The sequence below is a fragment of the Drosophila rhopaloa genome, unplaced genomic scaffold (genome assembly GCF_018152115.1).
Source record: "Drosophila rhopaloa isolate 14029-0021.01 unplaced genomic scaffold, ASM1815211v1 contig_2, whole genome shotgun sequence".
Classification (NCBI taxonomy): Eukaryota; Metazoa; Arthropoda; class Insecta; order Diptera; family Drosophilidae; genus Drosophila; species Drosophila rhopaloa.
In genome coordinates, this window is record NW_025335083.1 from 6,195,554 (window position 1) to 6,219,806 (window position 24,253).

General features: G+C 37.4%; 6 protein-coding genes across 7 annotated transcripts; all 6 read left to right on the forward strand.

The window, feature by feature from the left end:
* Positions 1-622: 622 nt before the first annotated feature.
* Positions 623-1,150, forward strand: LOC123037814 (CLIP domain-containing serine protease 2-like). Its single transcript, XM_044460350.1, has one exon. The coding sequence runs from the start codon at positions 623-625 to the stop codon at positions 1,148-1,150; it is 528 nt and encodes a 175-aa protein (XP_044316285.1).
* A 653-nt stretch (positions 1,151-1,803) lies between these two features.
* Positions 1,804-3,187, forward strand: LOC108039129 (CLIP domain-containing serine protease 2-like). The gene is made up of 2 exons (XM_017116054.2): positions 1,804-1,898; positions 2,217-3,187. Exons 1-2 carry the CDS (start codon positions 1,838-1,840, stop codon positions 3,071-3,073), a joined length of 918 nt encoding a protein of 305 aa, XP_016971543.2. The 5' UTR covers positions 1,804-1,837; the 3' UTR covers positions 3,074-3,187.
* A 3,125-nt stretch (positions 3,188-6,312) lies between these two features.
* LOC123037815 (CLIP domain-containing serine protease B9-like) lies at positions 6,313-6,714 on the forward strand. The gene has a single exon (XM_044460351.1). The coding sequence runs from the start codon at positions 6,313-6,315 to the stop codon at positions 6,712-6,714; it is 402 nt and encodes a 133-aa protein (XP_044316286.1).
* A 918-nt stretch (positions 6,715-7,632) lies between these two features.
* Positions 7,633-10,683, forward strand: LOC108039128 (CLIP domain-containing serine protease 2-like). The gene is made up of 2 exons (XM_017116053.1): positions 7,633-7,727; positions 9,679-10,683. The coding sequence occupies exons 1-2, from the start codon at positions 7,667-7,669 to the stop codon at positions 10,536-10,538; spliced, it is 921 nt and encodes a 306-aa protein (XP_016971542.1). The 5' UTR covers positions 7,633-7,666; the 3' UTR covers positions 10,539-10,683.
* Positions 10,684-11,067: 384 nt separating this feature from the next.
* Positions 11,068-12,801, forward strand: LOC108039130 (CLIP domain-containing serine protease 2-like). The gene is made up of 2 exons (XM_017116055.2): positions 11,068-11,159; positions 11,719-12,801. The coding sequence occupies exons 1-2, from the start codon at positions 11,099-11,101 to the stop codon at positions 12,561-12,563; spliced, it is 906 nt and encodes a 301-aa protein (XP_016971544.1). The 5' UTR covers positions 11,068-11,098; the 3' UTR covers positions 12,564-12,801.
* Positions 12,802-15,839: 3,038 nt separating this feature from the next.
* On the forward strand, positions 15,840-17,926 carry LOC108039127 (phenoloxidase-activating factor 1-like). 2 transcript variants are annotated; one of them, XM_017116051.1, is made up of 3 exons: positions 15,840-15,905; positions 16,848-16,952; positions 17,046-17,926. In XM_017116051.1, exons 1-3 carry the CDS (start codon positions 15,845-15,847, stop codon positions 17,687-17,689), a joined length of 810 nt encoding a protein of 269 aa, XP_016971540.1. In that variant the 5' UTR covers positions 15,840-15,844; the 3' UTR covers positions 17,690-17,926. The 2 variants fall into 2 exon arrangements, with proteins under 2 accessions (XP_016971540.1, XP_016971539.1); XM_017116050.1 differs by having other exon boundaries at positions 16,848-17,926.
* Positions 17,927-24,253: the final 6,327 nt, after the last annotated feature.

Below are 24,253 nucleotides of genomic sequence, written 5' to 3' on the forward strand. Positions count from 1 at the left end.
AAACATCAAAGTTATGGCTGCCGATAGGTAGGTCGGCCGATCCAGGCCGTTCCGACTTATATACTGCGTGAAAGGGAAAGAAGGATGTGTGCAAAGTTTCAATTCGATATCTTTAAAACTGAGAGAATAGTTTGCGTAGAAACAGACAGACGGACATGCTTATATCAACTCAGGAGGCGATCCTGATCAAGAATATATATTATTTATAGGGTCCGAGATGTCTTCTTCACTGCGTTGCACACTCTTGACCAAAATTATAATACCCTCTGTAAGGGTATAAAAAGCAGAAAGTGAATGCATATGCTATAAATAATTGTGACTAACAAAGAATGCTTCAATTCCGATAAGAAAAGTACATTTATTTGATTCATCTTATCCAAGCAGAAAGTCCAAAACCAGCACACAACAGGCTTGCACAGCATTTCAAATCAAGCATGCCGAACTATAATTCCCAACTGGTTCTAACTTCGTTTACTTAAAATCTAACCCGACACTTGATCTATCTAGCTAGCTACACTTTTCTCTTTTCACAAACCTAAATCGTTTTCAGAAATCCAGGGACAGTCGTGTGGGAAACTGGAGGAATGGCAGCTAACCAATCTGAAAGAGATCACAGAACCTTATGAGATTTCGTGGATTGGTTGGCTACGGGGAATTGAGAAATTCCAGCGCCAAATTCCTATGCCTTGCGGTTCTCATCAAGCCGCGCCATGCGATCCTTCCCGCCCACTGTGTCCTGAACCGCGCCGAAGTGGATGCCCTGTTCATCCTTTTCGGGGACTGGCGCGCCAACAGGAACTTCGACGAGGAAGACTGTCTCCTCGATGTGTGCGCCCCCGTCCCGAAAGCGATCGACATAGAAGAGCTGGCGGTGCACCCGAAGTTCAAGGGACATATTAATCCCACAGCCTTCGACAACGACATCGCACTGGCCAAGCTAGTGCGAAGCGTGAACTTTTCGGACTTTGTGGCACCTCTTTGCCTTCCGACCACGAAACACAAGGACAACCACATAGCTCAGAAGTTGAAAATGGTGGGATTCATGCATTCGAACAAGATTTCACCGAATCTGCCGGAAGAGGAGTTTCGCTCGAAGGTGGAGGTGATCACGATTAGTCAGGAGTACTGTACTTCCTTGCAGTCCGGTTAACTCTCAATGAGAATCATCTTTGTGCCACGTATTCACGCGCGTATTTCCATATATAGGCTGGATATTAAGAAACATCAAATAAACATAGACAATGAAGTAATATAATATTATCTTCTTAACGGTCATATGATTAAGTTCAAACTTGCGGATTATGCTACTAAATTCATTTGCAGTCGTTTAAACAATCTGATCAAATTTGATGGAATTTTTTATTTTTGCTTCAGATATATTGTTTAAAAATCATTTTTGTGCGAATCTTTTAAGTTTTATAAAAATTGGATGCCCATATTTCATCTTCATGAAAGGCCATTGTTATGAACTTCACTACATCAACCGTAGTGTTCTATTTTAAAATCTTATTTTTTATTTGCATTCCATAAATTGTTTTCTAGCTCATTAAACTTAAAACAAATTTAGAAAATATATACCCCATTTTAAGATATAAAACAAGTGAATGCAAAATAATTTGTATATTTTTGCATTGATTCTGCATCGAAGTCCAACAGAGAAATCAGTTTAAGCGTAGTCAGTCCAATGCTTAACTGATGTACTCTTAAGTCTTAACAAAGTGTAATAATAACGTCAGAGTGCGAAAAACCCGACTCAAAATGAAGCTTTTCAATGCAACTACTAGAACTAAGTTAAAGCTTTGATAGATAGTCAGTTCCCATTAAAGATCACAGCAAGATGATTGGAGCTATCCCAGTGCTCTGTTTACTATTTGGAGTCCTAACTACCATAGTATCGCGTAAGTGGAAAGAATTGGGTCAACTTTTAACCCTTACAAAATATTAGTATTACTTAACTAGCAAATCAATTCACTTCTTTTTATAAATAAGTGCCTTCTACCCAAAATATCATAACACTATGAATCAGTGAGTGAATTGGATAGAATAAATACATATACTATTACGCGATTTACAAAGTATGCTTGAATTCCAAAGGGAAAAGTGGAGTTAAGTTAAAGAATTAGTGTAAATATTTCGTAACGAATATGAAAAGACAATTCTAATATCAACAAGAAACTGTATTTAAAAGTCTAACTATTATGTTTTTTCGTTAATAGAAATTCAGGGACAGTCGTGTGGAAAGCTGCAGGAAAGTCAGCTGAACAATCTAAAGGAGTACACAGAACCGGATGAGTTCCCGTGGATTGGTCGCGTGGGGTACGGAGATTCGAGTAATGGGAGTACCAATTTCTACTGCCTTGCGGTTCTCATCAAGCCGCGCCATGCGATCCTTCCCGCCCACTGTGTCCTGAACCGCGCCGAAGTGGATGCCCTGTTCATCCTTTTCGGGGACTGGCGTGCCAACAGGAACTTCGACGAGGAAGACTGTCTCTTCGATGTGTGTGCCCCAGTCCCGGAAGCGATCGACATAGAAGAGCTGGTGGTGCACCCGAAGTACATGGGACTGAGGAATCCCAATGCCATCGACAACGACATCGCAGTGGCCAAGCTGGTGCGAAGCGTGGACTTCTCGGACTTTGTGGCACCTCTTTGCCTTCCAACCACGAAACACAAGGACAACCACATAGCTCAGAAGTTGAAAATGGTGGGATTCTTGCGGAGGAAAAATAATCTACCGAGTTTTGAGCAGGAAGAAGGATTTCGTACGAAGGTGGATGTGCACATAGCAAGTCTGGAATTCTGTGCCTCCTTGCAGGACCAGTTGAACCTCACCCAGGATCATCTTTGCGCCATGACAAGAGCGGCATTCCTGAATCTCGGATCACCACTGATGGGCATCGAAGTGGAGGACGGAAAGCCACGGAACTTCTACCTAGTCGGACTTCCTAGCTACGGAGGAATAATAGGTTCCGAGAGGAATAAAGCTTTATTCGTATTCACGCGCATATTTCCATTTAGAAACTGGATTCTTAAAAATATTGTAGACAAAAACGAAACACGAAAAATCAAGTAGTATTTATGATTAATTTCTAAGTCTTCTGACGTCATTATTTCTTGCCAATCAGTGCACTTAAGTCGTTCAGAGAAAACTTAAAACAACATTGTGCTTTAAATAAACTTGATCACACAAAAATATATCAGCATAAGCTATTAATTAATTCTAATGAGTGTTTTATTGTCGTTGTACTTGTTGGGTGGTCTACAAATACAAATATAGTTTTTGGACCAAAAAGTATTTTATTTTGTTTTTTTTTATAACAAAAACAATTAGGGCCTTTTTTTAAATGATAAAGTAGGAGTATAAATTGAGTGATTTGGTGGTGTTCATGATAGTTAGAATTACAGGAATTAAAACCTTTTTAATATAGGTTTTAGTAATTCATGAGGACACAGTATAGTGTATGCGACACAGTAAGAACATTGAATAGACAAAATCTAAGTTCTCCATAAAGGAAAGAGAAAAAGTTATTTTGCACAAGGATATGTTTAGGTACACCAATTTGATGAATTCAAACTGGACAAGTATAAATGCTTATTTATGTACACACATATCTTAAACTTTTTTTAAAAATTTTATTATTCTCAGTCTAGGAAATCATTTTGATTCATTTTTATAACAATATATAAAATATATTATCTCTAACTAAGTTGGATATTCTATGATAGTCAGCTGAATTATTTGCTAAATATTGTTTGCTGATCGATTAATTTAAATATCAAAATTTAAATATTTATATGTCAATCTTTGCTTAATCTTCATCAAATTATGCGACATCAGGTTAGTTTAATAACTAGATTATATCCATTATATGGCGTCCATGCTTAAGTAAAGTAGCTTTACTGTTTTGGAGTCAGTTTTGCGATACATTTTACTTTTAAAAACAGAGAAACTTAATAGAGTACCTGTTATTCAACTAAAAAATTGCAAAATTGCATTTCGAAAATTGTATGAAGCGCTATCTCCGGAGCTGCGGTGCAAGCACAACAAATGGAGGGCTTGCAATGCCCTATCCCTCATTCAAATATTTAAAGCAAGTTTTCTAATTTGCAACTTTTAAGGTAATGCTGCGATTTAAAAATTGTTAGCCTTCAATGAACCGATCATTATCAAGAATAATTTGCAAGTATAAGATATAGAAATTGTGTGAAATTTTCAGGAAATTAAATAAGTAGGCAAATACAAAACAATTATATACATTTGTGTTTAATACTTGCCTGGTAATTTTTATATTTTTACAGGTAAACTCAGTAATAGAATGCTTAATTCATTCGACTTAAACTGCATAAAATGAAAAGAGAAACCTGTTATTGCTTAGAATGTTTTAAAATACTAGATTGCAAAAAACCCGACTTAAGCTGCAGCTCTTCAATGCAAAATCTTGAACTAAGATAAAGCTCTCATAGAACATTCAATATCATTACAAGATGTTTGGAGGTATTCCAGTGCTCTATTTAATATTTGCAGTTCTTACTACTTTATTATCGCGTAAGTTGCCAAGAATAAGGTCAAACTATTGGTCTTTTAAAAATATTAGTAGGTATTACTTAAGTGAAAATCTATTCGGCATAATAGAAATTAACATAGAACTAACAAGAAAGAAAAGCTAACTTTGGGCGGAGCCGAAGTTGATATACCCTTGCAGAATATTCTGTAAATTATATTCTCGAAAACTATTCATATAATGCATTCTTAATACTCATAGAAAATCCCAACTTCCTAACTTAACAAACACCAAAGTTATGGCATTTCCGATCAATCAGTTCTATGGCAGCTATAGGATACAGTCGTCCGATCCGATGATTGGCCAAAAGTAAAACCCATACATAATCCCAACTTCTTAACTTTACAAACATCAAAGTTATGGCTGCCGATAGGTAGGTCGGCCGATCCAGGCCGTTCCGACTTATATACTGCGTGAAAGGGAAAGAAGGATGTGTGCAAAGTTTCAATTCGATATCTTTAAAACTGAGAGAATAGTTTGCGTAGAAACAGACAGACGGACATGCTTATATCAACTCAGGAGGCGATCCTGATCAAGAATATATATACTTTATAGGGTCCGAGATGTCTCCTTCACTGCGTTGCACACTCTTGACCAAAATTATAATACCCTCTGTAAGGGTATAAAAAGCAGAAAGTGAATGCATATGCTATAAATAATTGTGACTAACAAAGAATGCTTTAATTCCGATAAGAAAAGTACATTTATTTGATTCATCTTATCCAAGCAGAAAGTCCAAAACCAACACACAACAGGCTTGCACAGCATTTCAAATCAAGCATGCCGAACTATAATTCCCAACTGGTTCTAACTTCGTTTACTTAAAATCTAACCCGACACTTGATCTATCTAGCTAGCTACACTTTTCTCTTTTCACAAACCTAAATCAGAATCTAACAGATGTTTTTATACCCTTGCAGAGGGTATTATAATTTCAGTCAAAAGTTTGCATCGCAGTGAAGGAGACATTTCCGACCCTATAAAGTATATATATTCTTGATCAGGATCACCTCCTGAGTTGATATAGCCATGTCCGTCTGTCCGTCTGTCCGTCCGTCCGTCCGTTTCTACGCAAACTAGTCCCTCAGTTTTAAAGCTATCTGCTTGAAACTTTCCCAAAAGTTGTCTTTCTATTGCAGGTAGTATATAAGTCGGAACGAGCCGGATCGGGCGACTATATCATATAGCTGCCATATAACTGAACGATCGGAAAAGCCATAACGTTGGTGTTTTTAAAGTTAGGAAGTTGGGATTTTCTATAAGTTTTATTTTTGGCCAATTAATCCGACCTACCGAATTTCATAAGGATCGGACAACTATATCTTATAGCCGCCATATAACTGATTGATTGGATATGCCATAACTTGGGTGTTTGTAAAGTTAGGAAGTTGGGATTTTCTATGGGTTTTATTTTTAGCCAATCAATCCGACCTACCAAATTTCATAAGGATCGGCCGACTATATCCTATAGCTGCCATATTACTGAACGATTGGAAATGCCATAACTTTATTGTTTTTAAAGTTAGGAAGTTTGGACTTTTTATGAGTATTAAGAATACATCATATGAATAATTTTGAAGAATATAATTTACAGAATATTCTGCAAGGGTATATCAACTTCGGCTCCGTCCGAAGTTAGCTTTTCTTTCTTGTTTGTTTATGTTATATTCGTTTTCAGAAATCTAGGGACAGTCGTGTGGGAAACTGAAGGAATGGCAGCTAACCAATCTGAAAGAGATCACAGAACCTGATGAGATTTCGTGGATTGGTTGGCTACGGGGAATCGAGAAATTCCAGCGCCAAATTCCTATGCCTTGCGGTTCTCATCAAGCCGCGCCATGCGATCCTTCCCGCCCACTGTGTCCTGAACCGCGCCGAAGTGGATGCCCTGTTCATCCTTTTCGGGGACTGGCGCGCCAACAGGAACTTCGACGAGGAAGACTGTCTCCTCGATGTGTGCGCCCCCGTCCCGAAAGCGATCGACATAGAAGAGCTGGCGGTGCACCCGAAGTTCAAGGGACATATTAATCCCACAGCCTTCGATAACGACATCGCACTGGCCAAGCTAGTGCGAAGCGTGAACTTTTCGGACTTTGTGGCACCTCTTTGCCTTCCAACCACGAAACACAAGGACAACCAGCTCAGAAGTTGAAAATGGTGGGATTCATGCATTCGAACAAGATTTCACCGAATCTGCCGGAAGAGGAGTTTCGCTCGAAGGTGGAGGTGATCACGATTAGTCAGGAGTACTGTACTTCCTTGCAGTCCGGTTAACTCTCAATGAGAATCATCTTTGTGCCACGGCACCTAGAGAAAACCGAAAAATTTTTCGGATCACCACTGATGGGAGTCGAAGTGTTAAACGAAAAGCCACAGAACTTCTTCCTGGTCGGACTTCCTGCCGTCAGCACTATACCTGGTTCGAGAGAAGATACTGCATTATTCGTATTCACGCGCGTATTTCCATATATAGGCTGGATATTAAGAAACATCAAATAAACATAGACAATGAAGTAATATAATATTATCTTCTTAACGGTCATATGATTAAGTTCAAACTTGCGGATTAGGCGACTAAATTCATTTGCCGCCGTTTAAACAATCTGATCAAATTTGATGGAATTTTTTATTTTTGCTTCAGATATATTGTTTAAAAATCATTTTTGTGCGAATCTTTTAAGTTTTATAAAAATTGGATGCCCATATTTCATCTTCATGAAAGGCCATTGTTATGAACTTCACTACATCAACCGTAGTGTTCTATTTTAAAATCTTATTTTTTATTTGCATTCCATAAATTGTTCTCTAGCTCATTTAACTTAAAATAAATTTAGAAAATATATACCCCATTTTAAGATATAAAACAAGTGAATGCAAAATAATTTGTATATTTTTGCATTGGTTCTGCATCGAAGTCCAACAGAGAAATCAGTTTAAGCGTTGTCAGTCCAATGCTTAACTGATGTACTCTTAAGTCTTAACAAAGTGTAATAATAACGTCAGAGTGCGAAAAACCCGACTCAAAATGAAGCTTTTCAATGCAACTACTAGAACTAAGTTAAAGCTTTGATAGATAGTCAGTTCCCATTAAAGATCACAGCAAGATGATTGGAGCTATCCCAGTGCTCTGTTTACTATTTGGAGTCCTAACTACCATAGTATCGCGTAAGTGGAAAGAATTGGGTCCAAAATATTAGTATTACTTAAATAGCAAATGAATTCGCTCCTTTTCATAAAAGAGTGCCTTCTACCCAAAATATCATAACACTATGAATCAGTGAGTGAATTGGATAGAATAAATACATATACTATTACGCGATTTACAAACTGTGCTTGAATTCCAATGAGAAAAGTGCATGTGGGTAATTTAGTTTGTTTAGTTTCTTAAGTCTTACCGAGAATGTGAAGCTAAAATGCCCAACTGGAGTTCGATTTGTAACCCTTAAATTTACCTTATAATAAAAATTGACTTCCCTATCAAGTAGTCATGTTAAAAAATATTTTACTTCACCTTTCTGAGTTCGGAGTTTGTCGGTTGTGGCTTAGCGAAATGTGCTTTAATTTAATTTAATTTATTCAATTTAGTGAGTATCACCTTCTAAAGCGTCATTATAATAATTTTAAGAACTTGCGGATCAGGCGACTAGATACACTTGCCGTCGTTTGAATAATCTCATACAATTCGATCGAATTCGTATGATTTCCTTCAGATACATTGTTTTAAAATTATTGTGTGCAAAACCCGTAGTTTAAACGAAACCCAGTATTTTTGGTCTGATAATTCTTTGATTTTTATACCCGTCACTCGTAGAGTAAAAGGGTATATTGTATTCGTGCAAAAGTATGTAACAGGTAGAAGGAAGCGTTTCCGACCCTATAAAGTATATATAAACAAGAGTTTAGGATCACTAGCCGAGTCGATCTAGCCATGTCCGTCTGTCCGTCTGTCCGCCTCTCCGTCTGTTTGTCTGTCTGTCCGTCTGTCTGTCCGTATGAACGCTGAGATCTCGGAAACTATAAAAGCTAGAAGATTGGCATTTTGCATGTAGATTTTAGGAGTTCCTACGCAGCGCAAGTTTGTTTCTAAATGGTGCCACGCCCCCTCTAACGCCCACAAGCCACAAGCTGTGGCCACAGTTTTGATGCTATTATGAAAATTTTAATTGATATGTATTTGTTTCGTCAATAAATATCGATTGGCCTAATAAAAGTTTGCCACGCCCACTCTAACGCCCAAAAACCCATTAAAACCTTAAGCCTGGCTAGCGCCTACATTTCCGCCTTTCATGGCGCCATCTAACGGATGACTTTGGAACAGCTGGCCAAGGTGCTCAACAGAGTCAACGTTAATTCTCGATAAGGATTTATATTAAAGGAAATTGCGATGGTTTTCATTTGTCAATACCGAACTATATCCCAAGAACTATGCAAATCAAATCTAGTTAGCCAAATTGAAGGTCTGAGTCAAACAATGGCGTGTGTGTGTATGTATGTAAGCATATACATATGTATGTATTTACATTGTACACAGTTGCAATTGCCCGGCAAAGATAACTCCTTTCAAAGAAAGCTATTCGCTATACCCGTTACTCGTGTTGTGCAAACATTTAGACTTTAGTATACATAATACTATTTAAGAATGTATGTGTTTAGCCAATATAAGTATGTATGTTTAATATTTCTAGTCAATTTATTGCACTCAAAAACATAAACATAAACACAGCTGCTGGTGCAGGACAAAAGCTGCCTGCGCTAAAGCAGCGCTGGTGCTGATGCTCGTGCTGTAAAGCTGCCAGCACTAAGAGATCGCCGAATTCAAATTGATAATTTGAACTTTTTGTCCTTTTTTCCTGTGGGTAATTCACATTATGTTAAAATAAATTAAAACAAAAAAAAAAACATACAAGAAGGCATATTTATATTAAGTTGTTTAGCTGAGTAACGGGTATCTATTAGTCGAGACTATAGCGTTCTCTCTAGTTTTTTTTTTTGTTTAATCGCTTTCAAGGAGTTAAATAATAAATGTAAATATTTCGTAACGAATATGAAAAGACAATTCTAATATCAACAAGAAACTGTATTTAAAAGTCTAACTATTATGTTTTTTCGTTAATAGAAATTCAGGGACAGTCGTGTGGAAAGCTGCAGGAAAGTCAGCTGAACAATCTAAAGGAGTACACAGAACCGGATGAGTTCCCGTGGATTGGTCGCGTGGGATACGGGGATTCGAGTAATGTGAGTACCGATTTCTACTGCCATGCGGTTCTCATCAAGCCGCGCCATGCGATCCTTCCCGCCCACTGTGTCCTGAACCGCGCCGAAGTGGATGCCCTGTTCATCCTTTTCGGGGACTGGCGTGCCAACCGGAACTTCGATGAGAAAGACTGTCTCTTCGATGTGTGTGCCCCCGTCCCGAAAGCGATCGACATAGAAGAGCTGGTGGTGCACCCGAAGTACATGGGACTGAGGAATCCCACTGCCATAGACAACGACATCGCAGTGGCCAAGCTGGTGCGAAGCGTGGACTTCTCGGACTTTGTGTCACCTCTTTGCCTGCCAACCACGAAACACAAGGACAACCACATAGCTCAGAAGTTGAAAATGGTGGGATACTTGCGGAGGAAAAAGAATCTACCGAGTTTTGAGCAGGACGAGGGGTTTCGTACGAAGGTGGATGTGCACATAGCAAGTCTGGAATTCTGTGCCTCCTTGCAGGACCAGTTGAACCTCACCCAGGATCATCTTTGCGCCATGGCAAGTGCGGCATTCCTGAACTTTTTCGGATCACCACTGATGGGCATCGAAGTGGAGGATGGAAAGCCACGGAACTTCTACCTAGTCGGACTTCCTACCTACGGAGTAATAACTGGTGACGAGAGGAATAAAGCTTTATTCGTATTCACGCGCATATTTCCATTTAGAAACTGGATTCTTAAAAATATTGTAGACAAAAACGAAACACAAAAAATCAAGTAGTATTTATGATTAATTTCTAAGTCTTCTGACGTCATTATTTCTTGCCAATCAGTGCACTTAAGTCGTTCAGAGAAAACTTAAAACAACATTGTGCTTTAAATAAACTTGATCACACAAAAATATATTAGAATAAGCTATTAATTAATTCTAATGAGTGTTTTATTGTCGTTGTACTTGTTGGGTGGTATGAAACGCTTCCTTCTGCCTGTTACATAACAACGAATTAAATATACCCTTTTAATCTGCAAGTATAAGTTATACAAATTGTGTCAAATTTTCAGGAAATTAAATGAGTAGGCAAATAGAAAACAATTATTTACATTTGTGTTTAATACTTGCCTGGTAATCTTGATATTTTTACAGGTAAACTCAGTAATAGAATGCTTTATTCATTCGACTTAAACTGCATAAAAAGAAAAAGAGAAACCTGTTATTGCTTAGAATGTTTTAAAATACTAGATTGCAAAAAACCCGACTCAGGCTGCAGCTTTTCAATGCAAAATCTTGAACTGAGCTAAAGCTCTCATAGAACATCAGTTCCCATTCAATATCATTACAAGATGTTTGGAGGTATTTCAGTGCTCTATTTTATATTTGCAATTCTTACTACTTTATTATCGCGTAAGTTGCCAAGAATAAGGTCAAACTATTGGTCTTTTAAAAATATTAGTAGGTATTACTTAAGTAGAAAATCTATTCGGCATAATAAAAATGAACATAACACTAGAAATCCGCAAGTGAATTTATTATAAATAATTGTGACTAGCAATAATAATATTAATTAACAAATATTAATTAACATAATATTAATTAGCATAATTTTAATTAACAAAGCACTAAAAATAAGCAAGTGAATTTCGAATCTTACCACTCATGCCGAGCTATAATTCCCAACTGGTTTTAACTGGGTAAAACCTAAAGTTTACTTCAAATCTACGCCAACGCTTGGTCTATCAAGCTAGCTAAACTTTCCACTACAAAAGATGGTGCATCCTCTCCGAATTATGACTATGTTAGAACGATACCATCAGATTTTGGTCTGATCATTCCTGGACAATTAAGTTATTTCCATTTTTTGCATAAATGCAATTACTGTTATTAAGAGTAAATGTAATTATTTTGATAAGAAACCTAAATGAGAATCTAACAGGTATTATGCTTATGTTATTTTTGTTTTTAGAAATACAGGGACAGTCGTGTGGGAAACTGCAGGAAAGTCAGCTGAACAATCTAAAAGTGATCACAGATCCTGATGAGTTCCCGTGGATTGGTCGCGTGGGATACGGGGAGTCGAGTAATGTGAGTACCAATTTCTACTGCCTTGCGGTTCTCATCAAGCCGCGCCATGCGATCCTTCCCGCCCACTGTGTCCTGAACCGCGCCGAAGTGGATGCCCTGTTCATCCTTTTCGGGGACTGGCGTGCCAACCGGAACTTCGATGAGAAAGACTGTCTCTTCGATGTGTGTGCCCCCGTCCCGGAAGCGATCGACATAGAAGAGCTGGTGGTGCACCCGAAGTACATGGGACTGAGGAATCCCAATGCCATCGACAACGACATCGCAGTGGCTAAGCTGGTGCGAAGCGTGGACTTCTCGGACTTTGTGTCACCTCTTTGCCTTCCAACCACGAAACACAAGGACAACCACATAGCTCAGAAGTTAAAAATGGTGGGATTCATCCATTGGAGCAAGATTTCACCGAATCTGCGGCCGGAAGAAGAGTTTCGCTCGAAGGTGGAGGTGAACACGATTAGTCAGGAGTACTGTATCTCCTTGGAGTTCCCTTCGACTCTCAATGAGAATCATCTTTGTGCCACGGCACCTAGAGAAATCGAAAAATTTTTCGGATCACCACTGATGGGAGTCGAAGTGGTAAACGAAAAGCCACATAACTTCTTCCTGGTCGGACTTCCTACCCGCAGAATTATACCAGGTTCGAGACAAGATACCGCATTATTCGTATTCACGCGCGTATTTCCATTTCAAGACTGGATAATAATAAACAGTGACTTAATATTGTCTTGACTTAAATTCTAAGTCTTCTGACGTCATTACCAGTCTTCGTTACTTGAAACCTTTGTTAAAAACTTTAAAATTTTTAATTACAGCGTGAAAAAATTTTTTGAAATGTGTGAACGAGAAGTGTTCAGTTAGTAATACTGAAAATATATCAGCATAAGATATTGATTTATTCTAATGAGTGTTTTATTGTCGTTGTAGGTGGTGACCACCCAGGAAATACAAATTTTTGGAGTTAAAAGAATTTTGATTTGTTGTTTTTTTTGATAACAAAATGATAAATGCTTATTTATGTACTCACACAACGTTTTCCGATAATTTTATTATTCTTATTTAATGAAATCATTTTGAATAATTTTCATAACAGTAGTCAGCTTAATTCTTTTATGAACTGAGTGACTGTTATGCAACGACACTAAGAGTTTTTTACTGGTCGATTAATTTAAATATCGAGACTTAAATATATAATTGTCAACACTAATTATTATGGTCTTACATAAATTTACGTTTAATTTGCTTCAATTTCATCAAATTAATATCATCTTTTTATGCGACATCAGGTTAAGTTAAATAACTTGTGAATTATATCTATTATATCGCTTCCATCGAGAATTTTGCTAAAGTTAAGGGGTATTTTTTTGCATTTTTTTTTAGTTTAGCTTCTCGAGAATATTGTGTTAAAATTTTAGATCGATCCGAGTAAAACTTCCAAACTTATGGGCAGTTGAACGTAGGTAAGTAAGCGCGTTTTATATTGAATTTTTGGGTGTCCCAAACTTTAAAACGCTCTCCTAAAGTCGGTGTACACGATCCTGCAAAATCTATCGGACGGATCGTTTGAAGGAGTGAAGGAGACATCTCCGACCCTATAAAGTATATATATATTCTTGATCAGGATCACCTCCTGAGTTGATATAGCCTTGTCCGTTTGTCCGTCTGTCTGTTTCTACGCAAACTAGTCTCTCAGTTTTAAAGATATCGAACTGAAACTTTGCACACGCCCTTCTTTCCTTTGCACGCAGTATATAAGTCGGATCGGCCGACTATATCCTATATCTGCCATATAACTGATTGATCGGAAATGCCATAACTTTGGTGTTTGTGAAGTAAGGAAGTTGGGATTTTCTATGGGTTTTATTTTTGGCCAATCAATCAGACCAACCAAGCTTCATAAGGATCGGCCGACTATATCCTATAGCTGCCATATAACTGAACGATTGGAAATTCCATAAATTTGGTGTTTTTAAAGTCAGGAAGTTGGGATTTTTTATGAGTATTAAGAATGCATCATATGAATAATTTTGGAGAATATAATTTACAGAGTATTCTGCAAGGGTATATCAACTTCGGCTCCGCCCGAAGTTAGCTTTCCTTTCTTGTTTAATTTATAACAATAAATATCTCGACGTTTTGGGCGAATTGGATAGAATAAATACATACACTATTACGCGATTTACAAAGTGTGCTTGAATTCCAATGGGAAAAGTGCATGTGGGTAATTTATTTTATTCACTTGGAGCAAAGTCCGGTAAGAGCACACCAAAAGTTTGTTTAGTTCTTAAATCTTACCGAGAATGTGAAGCTAAAATGCCCAACTGGAGTTAGATTTGTAACCCTTAAACTTACTTTAAATCTATGATAAAAATTGACTTCCTTATCAAGTAGTCATTTTAAAAAATATTTTAGTTCACCTTTCTGATTTCAGAGTTGTGGTTGTGGCTTAGCGAAATGTGCTTTAATTTAAATAAATTTATTAAATTTAGTGAGTATCACCTTCTAAAGCGTCATTATAATAAGTTTAAGAACTTGGACTAAATACACTGGCCGTCGTTTGAATAATCTCATACAATTCGATCGAATTCGTATGATTTGCTTCAGATACATTGTTTTAAAATGAATGTGTGCAAAACCCGTAGTTTAAACGAAACCCAGTAATTTTGGTCTGATAATTCTTTTCTTTTTATACCCTTGCAGAGGGTATTATAATTTCAGTCAAAAGTTTGCAACGCAGTGAAGGAGACATTTCCGACCCTATAAAGTATATATATTCTTGATCAGCATCACCAGGAGAGTCCATCTAGCCATGTCCGTCTGTCCGTCTGTCCGTCCGTCTGTCCGTCCGTCCGTCCGTTTCTACGCAAACTAGTCCCTCAGTTTTTAAGCTATCTGCTTGAAACTTTCCCAAAAGTTGTCTTTCTATTGCAGGTAGTATATAAGTCGGAACGAGCCGGATCGGGCGATCATATAGCTGCCATATAACTGAACGATCGAAAAAGCCATAACGTTGGTGTTTTTAAAGTTAGGAAGTTGGGATTTTCTATGAGTTTTATTTTTGGCCAATTAATCCACCCTACCGAATTTCATAAGGATCGGACGACTATATCCTATAGCCGCCATATAACTGATTGATCGGAAATGCCATAACTTGGGTGTTTGTAAAGTTAGGAAGTTGGGACTTTTTATGAGTATTAAGAATACATCATATGAATAATTTTGAAGAATATAATTTACAGAATATTCTGCAAGGGTATATCAACATCGGCTCCGTCCGAAGTTAGCTTTCCTTTCTTGTTTTTTGTTTAATCGCTTTGAAGGAGTTAAAGAATAAATGTAAATATTGCGAAACGAATATGAAAAGACAACTCTAATATCAACAACAAGCTGGAATTATGTTTATTATGTTTTTTTCGTTAATAGAAATTCAGGGACAGTCGTGTGGAAAGCTGCAGGAAAGTCAGCTGAACAATCTAAAGGAGTACACAGAACCGGATGAGTTCCCGTGGATTGGTCGCGTAATAGGGGTTTTTAACTTTCAAGTAATTTAAAAAATCTAAAAAAAAAAATCCAAAAAATAAAAACTCTACAGCGTTACCTGGGGAATCTTGTGCTTTAACTAATGCAGTTATCGTGTACACCGCAAAACGTGTTTTCTTCGAGGCGCCGCCAGAGATTGCCTGTATCTCACTCAATTTGAAATTTGATATTTTTGGATGAAAAAATTGACACATGTTGTTTAAATGTTGCCCTATCACATGCAAAAACCAAAATTGAGCTGAGACAATCCATATAAATTCTTAAAAAATTAGCGATTTTGCACCGAATTAACTATGCTTAATCCATTTGGCTTAAACTGCATAAAAATGAAAAGAGAAACCTGTTATAGCTTAGAATGTTTTAAAACACTAGATTGCAAAAAACCCGACTCAAGCTGCAGCTTTTCAATGCAAAATCTTGAACTGAGCTAAAGCTCTCATAGAACATCAGTTCCCATTCAATATCATTACAAGATGTTTGGAGGTATTCCAGTGCTCTATTTAATATTTGCAGTTCTTACTACTTTATTATCGCGTAAGTTGCCAAGGATAAGGTTAAACTATTGATCCCTTAAAAATATTAGTATGTTTTACTTAAGTGGGAAATCTGGAATCAGAAAGTGAACTGGTTTGAGTAAATATATATTATAAATAAATGTGACTAACAAAGAGTGCTTTAATTCCGATGGGAAATGTGCATTTATGTGATTAATCTTATTCAAGCAGAACAAAGTCCAAAACCAACACATGCCCAGCATTATGAATCTTAGCTCTTATGCCGAGATATAATTCCCAACTGGTTCTAACTGCGTAAAACCTACAGTTTACTTTAAATCCAACGCGTGGTCTATCGAGCTAGCTACACTTTTCACCTACTATTAGGTGCGCAACTAAGTTCTCGCTGTTTTTCGATAAAAATCATTCTGAATCATCCCCAACGCATTGAATCGCTTGGAAACGGCTTCACGGGTGACTCCTAATTCTGAAGCAAGCTCTTCTTGAGTTTGGCACGAATCCTTCGAAGATTTTGGGCCTTCCTTCACGAGGACGGTCGTCAACATTAAAATCACCGTCTTTGAAGCGACGAAACCAATCACGGCATGTTGTTTCACTCAGAGCAGCATTTCCGTATACTTTTGAAAGCTCTCGATGAGCTTGAGCTGCCGTTTTTTTTTTCGAATGGAAGAGGAAATCAACTCTTCCCGCAAATGACGATTGTTTGGCACAAAATTAGACATTTTTACTTAACAAGAAATATATAATGCGAAAACAAAATCACTCATGTGTCGCAGCAGTTTGTTTACCATAGTTGCGCACCGAATATGTTTTTTGGCCTGTTCATTCCTGGACATTTATGTTATTTCCGTTTCTTTGCGTAAATGCTATTACTGTTATTAGAAGTAAATGCAATTATTTCATTAAGAAACCTAAATGAGAATCTAACAGGTATTTTTGTTAATGTTATTTTTGTTTTTAGAAATACAGGGACAGTCGTGTGGTGATCTGCAGGAAAGTCAGTTAACCAATCTAAAAGAGATCACAGAACCTGATGAGTTCCCGTGGATTGGTCGCGTTGGCTACGGTGAGTCCAGAAATTCCAGCGCCAAATTCCTCTGCCTTGCGGTGCTGATCAAGCCCCAATATGCGATTCTTCCTGCCACCTGTCTGGAGTTAGATGATCCCTTGTTCATCCTTTTCGGGGACTGGAGATCCAACAGGAACTTCGACGAGGAAGACTGTCTCCATGACAGTGACAGTTTGGAAAACTGCGCCCCACCCCCGATAGCGATCGACATAGATGAGCTGGTGGTGCACCCGGGGTACATAGGACTGGCAAAACGAGAATATTTGGAGAACGACATCGCACTGGCCAAGCTGGTGCGAATCGTGGAGTTCAGCAACAATGTGGCACCTCTTTGCCTTCCAACCATCAACGAGGACAAGAACAGTCACATAGCCCAGAAGCTGGAAATGGTGGGATTCTTGCACTGGACCAAGATTTCATCGAATCTGCGGCCGGAAGAAGAGTTTCGCTCGAAGGTGGAGGTGAACACGATTAGTCAGGAGTACTGTTCCTCCTTGCAGTTCCGTTTGACTCTCAATGAGAATCATCTTTGCGCCACGGCAGCTAGAGAAAAACAACAATTTTTCGGATCACCACTGATGGGAGTCGAAGTGGTGAACGAAAAGCCACATAACTTCTTCCTGGTCGGACTTCCTACCTTTAGCATTGTACCAGGTTCGAGAAAAGATACCGTATTATTCGTATTCACGCGCGTATTTCCATATATAGGCTGGATATTAAGAAACATCAACTAAACATTGACGATGAAGTAATATTTTGACTTAAATTTTAAGTCTTCTGACACATTACCAGTCATCGTTACTCGAAACTTTTGTTAATAACTTGATAAATTTTAATTTACATCGTGAAAAATGTGTGTTAAAACTAGAAGTGTACAGTTACTAAACTCAATACTTTTCAAAAACATTGTGAAGCAATAATAAATGAAATATCTCACCTGAAAATGTGCTTCAAATAAACTTGTTCACAGTTTAAAATATCTTTTGATTAATATTTATGAGTGCTTCTTACGAGATTTACCCCTTGAGTACCTTGGAAATACTATAATATGTCAAAGACAATATAGGGAGACTAAATAATAATAATTAAATTACTCTAATGCAAGAAATTATTTGCCAGACATTCAAATGTGGAAACAAAATGGTACAGTCTAAATCACTTATTACACCAAAATTATTGTACGTGTCTTAGTTTGATCGTAAATGATTCAAAAGAAGTGGAATGTATTTAATAGAAATTCTATTATTCATATATAAGGGATAGTAAATTAGTTAAAAGAAGCCTTCGAGAGTTAGATGAGAGTATTATATAATAATTGCATTCTACATAAGGACCCTAAAGAGCAAATCGTAAAAAGTTCTTTCGCACTGACTCGATCTGGGGGCTCCAAATTGGTGAAAAGTACTTTGGTATTAGATGGACTACGTCTTTATGATACAGAAATCGTAAAATTCCTTTCCCAATCCTTTCATCTCAACGAACTTACCATTTTAAAGAAAACTACTATTAATAGAGTTATTATTTTTTGAAACGATAGAATGAAGAACAGCTACTTTATTTGTAAGAAAACATCGGTAATTATTAAATTATTAGATGCCATCCTTTTATTTTTTAAATCGCTAATCGGGAAACCACGTCCATCTTTCCTACCCGTTAATTTAACCTTCTTTTAAAAAGTACGATTATGTAACCCAATCGTCTTAATCTCTAAAATCCGTCTCTGCTCAGCTATTATCTTGCCTTCGCTGTCTCAAGGATTCAGCCTTATGCAGCGAAACCCTTTTGGGTGGAAAGGAAACCCGAGGGCATAAAGTTATGTGCGCAACGCTAAAATTTTAATTCCAAATTTAATTTTCAGCCATTTTCTTAATTTTCCCCGGATGAGTTTGTCAGAGCGTGTCGCATTCGGAAACCGCTCGCTGGGGAGTGGAGACAAAGACATCTCGAGAAAGGAAACATTTTTTGGCTTATGCCAAAATTACATCAAAAAGCGCTGCGGGTATGTAGGTATGTAGACAGACCATCTTAGGATTGAGTAAAGTGGCAAAAGTGTGACGGGGGGAGAGGGGTCTGGGGCCTGAAGGATTGCGAGCTTCAGGAATGGGAATGCCGGGCCGTGAAGAAATGTCAGGACCCTTGGAGAAAAGTTGGGCGGACCGAGAAACGGGGTTGGTGATTGCTATCTTCATAATGACTTTGAAGTGTCAAACAATTTTGGGGAATTATCAACGCCCGCCTCGTCTTTGGCCAAGGTGAAAATGAAAATTGTACTTTTTGTCTGACTGAAACTTGATGGGGCCAAACTGAAGATATAATTATATTTTAATTGAAACGAAATTGTCGCTTAAGTCAAGTGGAAGTGGTATGGGAATGCGGACTAAGTTGATGGTTGGAGCGAAGCTTTCAAGGTAATATTTTGCTGGGTAAAAATTCTGGCAGATGCTGAATAAAGTAAGTCAATAATACACCGACTAGGCCAGGGTCTCAAACTATTTGCGCACCAATTTAATATGCGACACAGGCAAGTTGAAGGAGTTCGCAGCCGAAGTTTCCTGAATGATTTGGGCGAAAAATCCGAAGGTTTGTCAAAAGACCATGAGGAGGCAGAATGAGAAGCGAACAGAACTTTAGACCAGGTCCGAACAATGTCCGAGGAAAATCAATTTAATTTTTACTCATGTTCATGGCGTGACCCCTCGAAAACCAATAAAAAAAGGGGGCGAGGTCGGCCTGCTGAGCCGCCCGAGGTGGAAATTTCACTTAAGTCACTTTCAACTTTCGCAAGATGCCATCAAAGTTTGCTTCAAAGTTACTGGTCAGTTGATTTTTCCACCTCCTGGGGCGACGGCCATTACAACCCATATTTACATTTTACCCAACCCTGGGGAAAACCTTTTCTCGAACACGATCTCCCCCAGTGCTCTTCAAACTTATGAAAAGTTTTCGGTGAATTTCTGATGACGCTTTTTTAGCAGGTGTGTTTACATTTAACTTCAGCGCACGTGTGACAACTTTTTCATCATATACCGTCAGTTTTTAGGAAGGCATTTCTACAAGTATACATTGTTTAAAAGTTCTTTTCAAGACGTATTTTTATTTACTTAGTTATGCTTCAGATTTTGATTGTGTAACTTTACACGACTTATATCACTATTTCTTTCTTAAGTCATTTTGCTAATAAAAGTGTTTTCATAACAATTGGTTCATAATTCTATATAAAAATCGACATCAAGTGTTTAACTATTTTATTGCAATATACCAGATTTGTTGTGTTAAAAAAGGTAAAATAGTTATACAAAATATGTTTAGGGCTGATGGTTTCTGAAAAAAAATCTTAAATTTAAAAATAAATAAAGTTTTTTTTAAACAAATCTTGAAGCGTACCTTACTAATTATAAATATTCAAAAAATGTTATATATTTATTGCTCTCGATTTGAATCATCACAGTTTGGTAAAGAAATCTGTTCCAGGCCTAGAATATTTTAATCTTTTATCTTGTACCGAAAATAAATATGTTTTCCACTGTCCTCACTGTGAAAAACAAAATGGGGTACTTGTACTGTATGGAAGATGAAGATGAAATTGGAAATTCTGACCGAACCAGGAGGGGGAAAGGGGTGTGAGAGGTGCGGGGTGTGGAGGGTGGCTGGCACTTACATGACATGACAATAACTTTGACTTGACCATTCGACCGTTGCTCATATCTGACCATCCTTTCAGGCTGCCCACCACTCCAGATCCTGCAGCTTGTTTGTTTGTCCTGGTGCGGAGGGTGGATGCAGGGGAGGTGTAGGGGGTGGTGGCCAGACAGGGAGGGGGGAGAGATGAGTGCAGACCAAAAAGGATATACAGGTACACACACTCGCACACTCACGTAATGCTCTTTTTTGGCTCCGATGCGATGGTTGAACAAAGAGAAATATTTATGCGTTGACCAACTTGGACTCCGTTGCCATTTCCAATTCAACTACAGGTCCTCCGGCGGTCCTTGAAAGCCAAAAATTCCAAATTCAAATCCAATTCGAAATCAAAGCCCGGCCAAGGAAGAAATTCCCAGAAGGGGTTGAGTCTTCCAACTGCAAGCGTAGTCATTGCTGTTTATGATGAAAAATGTCCAAAATTACTTTGCCAGCTTCTCTACACCGACGAAAATGTTGATATTTTTATGATGAATATTAGTTTCAATTTATTAAAACATTTTTTTATGTTTTTTCTTTATAAAATATAGATTTCCATGAACAATAAAACATTTTTGGAATCTATTAATAGTCACAGATATCTATTAAAAGTCTTTTATTCCCATCTCATAATATTTTGTTTTGTGTATTTACTCGTATATATCTATGTTATGTGAGTCGGAGTAAGTGTGTTCGCAGACACATGATGACCTTTTTGGGTTCGACATCGAAAGGGTCAGTCCGAGACAACTCCACTCGAGTTTTACGTTAATATTTAATATTGCGAATAGTTGATTGAAACATTTAGAATTTTCCATGACTGGCACCAGCAGCATCAGAACAACAAATTGCTCATCTCTGCATATCCCAGTGCAAGTGCTCGATGTCCCATTTCTTTAGTTGGCTGCCTGTGATTTTATTTGGCTATGGGAAATTGAATTGGGAATAATTTAGTAACTGGATTCCACATGGGAAATGGACACAATATTATTTTCCGATTTTCGATTGTTGTAGGGTCACAACAAAGCTGAGAAAAAATAAACATGGCTTCAAATATTAAGACTTACTTTAGAATTATACCAACAACAATTAACCATAGTTTTTTATTTACAGTTGCCGACTTTGCTGAGGATAAATTGAAAATTGCAAGTACTTTATATAACACGCAATTTAGTAGACATATACACAGCTTACTGAGAGAAATTAAAATCCCCGTGTTACTTTTATTAAGAAGCGAGCGGGCAAACAGCAGGTGGTCCTACGATTGCAGTCACCCATCAGAAGGACATAACGATAATTAATAGAATTTGTTCAGGGAATACGTAATGAGGCATCGACTGGGGGACTTGTGTCCTGTCTGCGAAAAAGAGGGGGCGTGGATTCTATTTTTATTATTTTTCGATTTGCAACGCATTCACTCGGATTTTGTTGTTTTATTATTAACATTTTCATCTGGACTTCGGCAATGGTTTTTTCCCCCTCCACTTTTCTTATTTTTCTTCTTTCTTTTTTTGTTCTTTCAGACAAACAAACTTGAATTTAAATGAGCAGAGTGGGTCGGCATGTGGGGGAGGGACGGTACTGTAAGTGTAATAAAAATTAACATTAATTCAGAAACAAGAAAATGGGAGGAAATTCATATGACACGAAAGGGAGAATGTTGAGGAATTTTAACAAGGAAAATATGTAAATTGTCTCGTAATAAAAACGTCCTGCCCGTTCCTTGCCCTCCCACTCCCCACAAGCACACTTATCTGCAAATATAAATTTTATGAAACATTCCCCCTGAAAGAAAAAATCGCTGCAAAGGAATTGAAATGGGAAAAAGTATAAGGAAACACAAAATAAAAAATCAAGTGAGAAAAAATAAAAACGGCAAAGAAAGCGGAATGAGGCCCAAAGCTTGAGGGGGGGACAAGTTATATCCCTGCAGGACATTATTTTAAATACTAATCCGCATCAGTTTTCATTTGAGTCTTCTTCCCGACCCTGTTTCTCTCTCGCTCTATCACACGCCGTGCCACGGGAAATCGTCGCTGTCCCACTCTGCCGCTTTTCTTTCCGCTTTTCACGTTTCGCCTGTCTGGCTGCCATCTTGTTTGTGTTTGCGTTTGTGTCGTTACATAAATTCAGATGTTATCCTAAATGCGCAGCATGCACGTTATTAAAACAGCGGCAGGGCAAGCGAAATTCGCAGCCGGTTGGACATGAAGCAAGTGGAATGATATAGCCGAAGTTCCCGACCCTGCGATACCTTTACCTTTTAAAAATGAGTATAGCAAAATCCACACCCACTTACACGTTTTTCTGTCACTAATCTAACACAAACACTGAAAGGTAAACAAATAATTACTAAGACCTGATCGGTTTTTGTGACTACAAAATAAAAATGAATTTAACTTTGGTAAGATTTAAACAAGAAACCATTAGAATTAAAACAACGTATTACAAATGAATTATCTTATCAAATAATATATTTAAAAAAAATAATATATCATTCAAGAAAAATTACAATATTTCAGAAAAAACTTTTTTTTTAATTGAACATTCAGTACTTAAAATTATTATAATGTTGTAAAAAATAGTTTAAAAATAACATAGTAAACTAAAACATCTGGATCTCTAAATGAGGTTTATCCCTTTTAATTCGGACACAGGGTATTCAACATTTTTAGTTTTGCCTTTTCTCAAACAACGCTTATTGCTTTGATTATTATCATAATCATCTAAATCGAGAAGTCTGGCAGCATTCTGTCAGCAGTGCGTATACATAATCTGAGATTTTAAGGAATATAATAAAGCCTTAAAATAAATTCATATTATTTTTAAAGTGTGAATAACTTATATTACGTCCTTGGTAAATACATACAATTTGGGATGAATAGTTTTAGCATTCTGTTTACGTATTAAGGAGTTAAACTGGCCTTCGGTGGTTATAGCCCGGTTATTTTAGAGTTTGCTTTTATTCTTGTTCAAGTAAAAAGGACTCTACGCGTTTGGCTTCCGCCGATTAAACAAACCCCCAGTAACCAGAATGAACACCCAATCCCATGAATTTATTCCTTTGTTCAACTGCTGCCGGTTGCCTAATCCAAAATTGTGGTCAAGTGGGAGTTCGGAGGTTCCACTCGAATTAGCAGACGATAATTGCGCGACCATATTTAGGCGAACGGTTTTTCAAAAGTGGCGAGATAAATGCAGAGTGTTCGAAAATGCGCGTTACCATGAAATTGTTCCTTTCAAATAGCATCCCAATGCTGAGGTTTAGGGGGATCAAAGTCATTATGGTTTTGAAATGTAATTCAAAAACCTAACTTCTCGTAATAAAGAGAAAACGGAAAATCAAAAGCGTTTAAAAACATATATAAATTCATTAAGTCTTATATATTCCCCAAAAATATTATAACAGTTGAATTTGCAAAAAAGGTCACTGAAATCTGATTTTTAAATAAATGATTTTACTCTTACAGCTTTTCTACAAAATATGTGAATATGGTTAAAAACGGAAAAGTTAAGTCGATTTTCCGATACATTTTTAGATCGCTACGGTTGCAACTATTCGACATAGACTTTCGATTTTTATAAAACTACATTAAAATAACAAGAATAAATATTTATGG

Excerpts from the sequence above, each read along its gene's own strand:
- LOC108039128 (XM_017116053.1), top strand. The coding sequence starts at position 7,667 with ATGATTGGAGCTATCCCAGTGCTCTGTTTACTATTTGGAGTCCTAACT. Across the intron at positions 7,728-9,678 it reads CCTAACTACCATAGTATCGC|AAATTCAGGGACAGTCGTGT; the intron begins GTAAGTGGAAAG and ends TTTCGTTAATAG.
- LOC108039129 (XM_017116054.2), top strand. The coding sequence starts at position 1,838 with ATGATTGGAGCTATCCCAGTGCTCTGTTTACTATTTGGAGTCCTAACT. Across the intron at positions 1,899-2,216 it reads CCTAACTACCATAGTATCGC|AAATTCAGGGACAGTCGTGT; the intron begins GTAAGTGGAAAG and ends TTTCGTTAATAG.
- LOC108039130 (XM_017116055.2), top strand. The coding sequence starts at position 11,099 with ATGTTTGGAGGTATTTCAGTGCTCTATTTTATATTTGCAATTCTTACT. Across the intron at positions 11,160-11,718 it reads TCTTACTACTTTATTATCGC|AAATACAGGGACAGTCGTGT; the intron begins GTAAGTTGCCAA and ends TTTTGTTTTTAG.
- LOC123037814 (XM_044460350.1), top strand. The coding sequence starts at position 623 with ATGAGATTTCGTGGATTGGTTGGCTACGGGGAATTGAGAAATTCCAGC.
- LOC108039127 (XM_017116050.1), top strand. The coding sequence starts at position 15,845 with ATGTTTGGAGGTATTCCAGTGCTCTATTTAATATTTGCAGTTCTTACT. Across the intron at positions 15,906-16,847 it reads TCTTACTACTTTATTATCGC|AAATACAGGGACAGTCGTGT; the intron begins GTAAGTTGCCAA and ends TTTTGTTTTTAG.
- LOC123037815 (XM_044460351.1), top strand. The coding sequence starts at position 6,313 with ATGAGATTTCGTGGATTGGTTGGCTACGGGGAATCGAGAAATTCCAGC.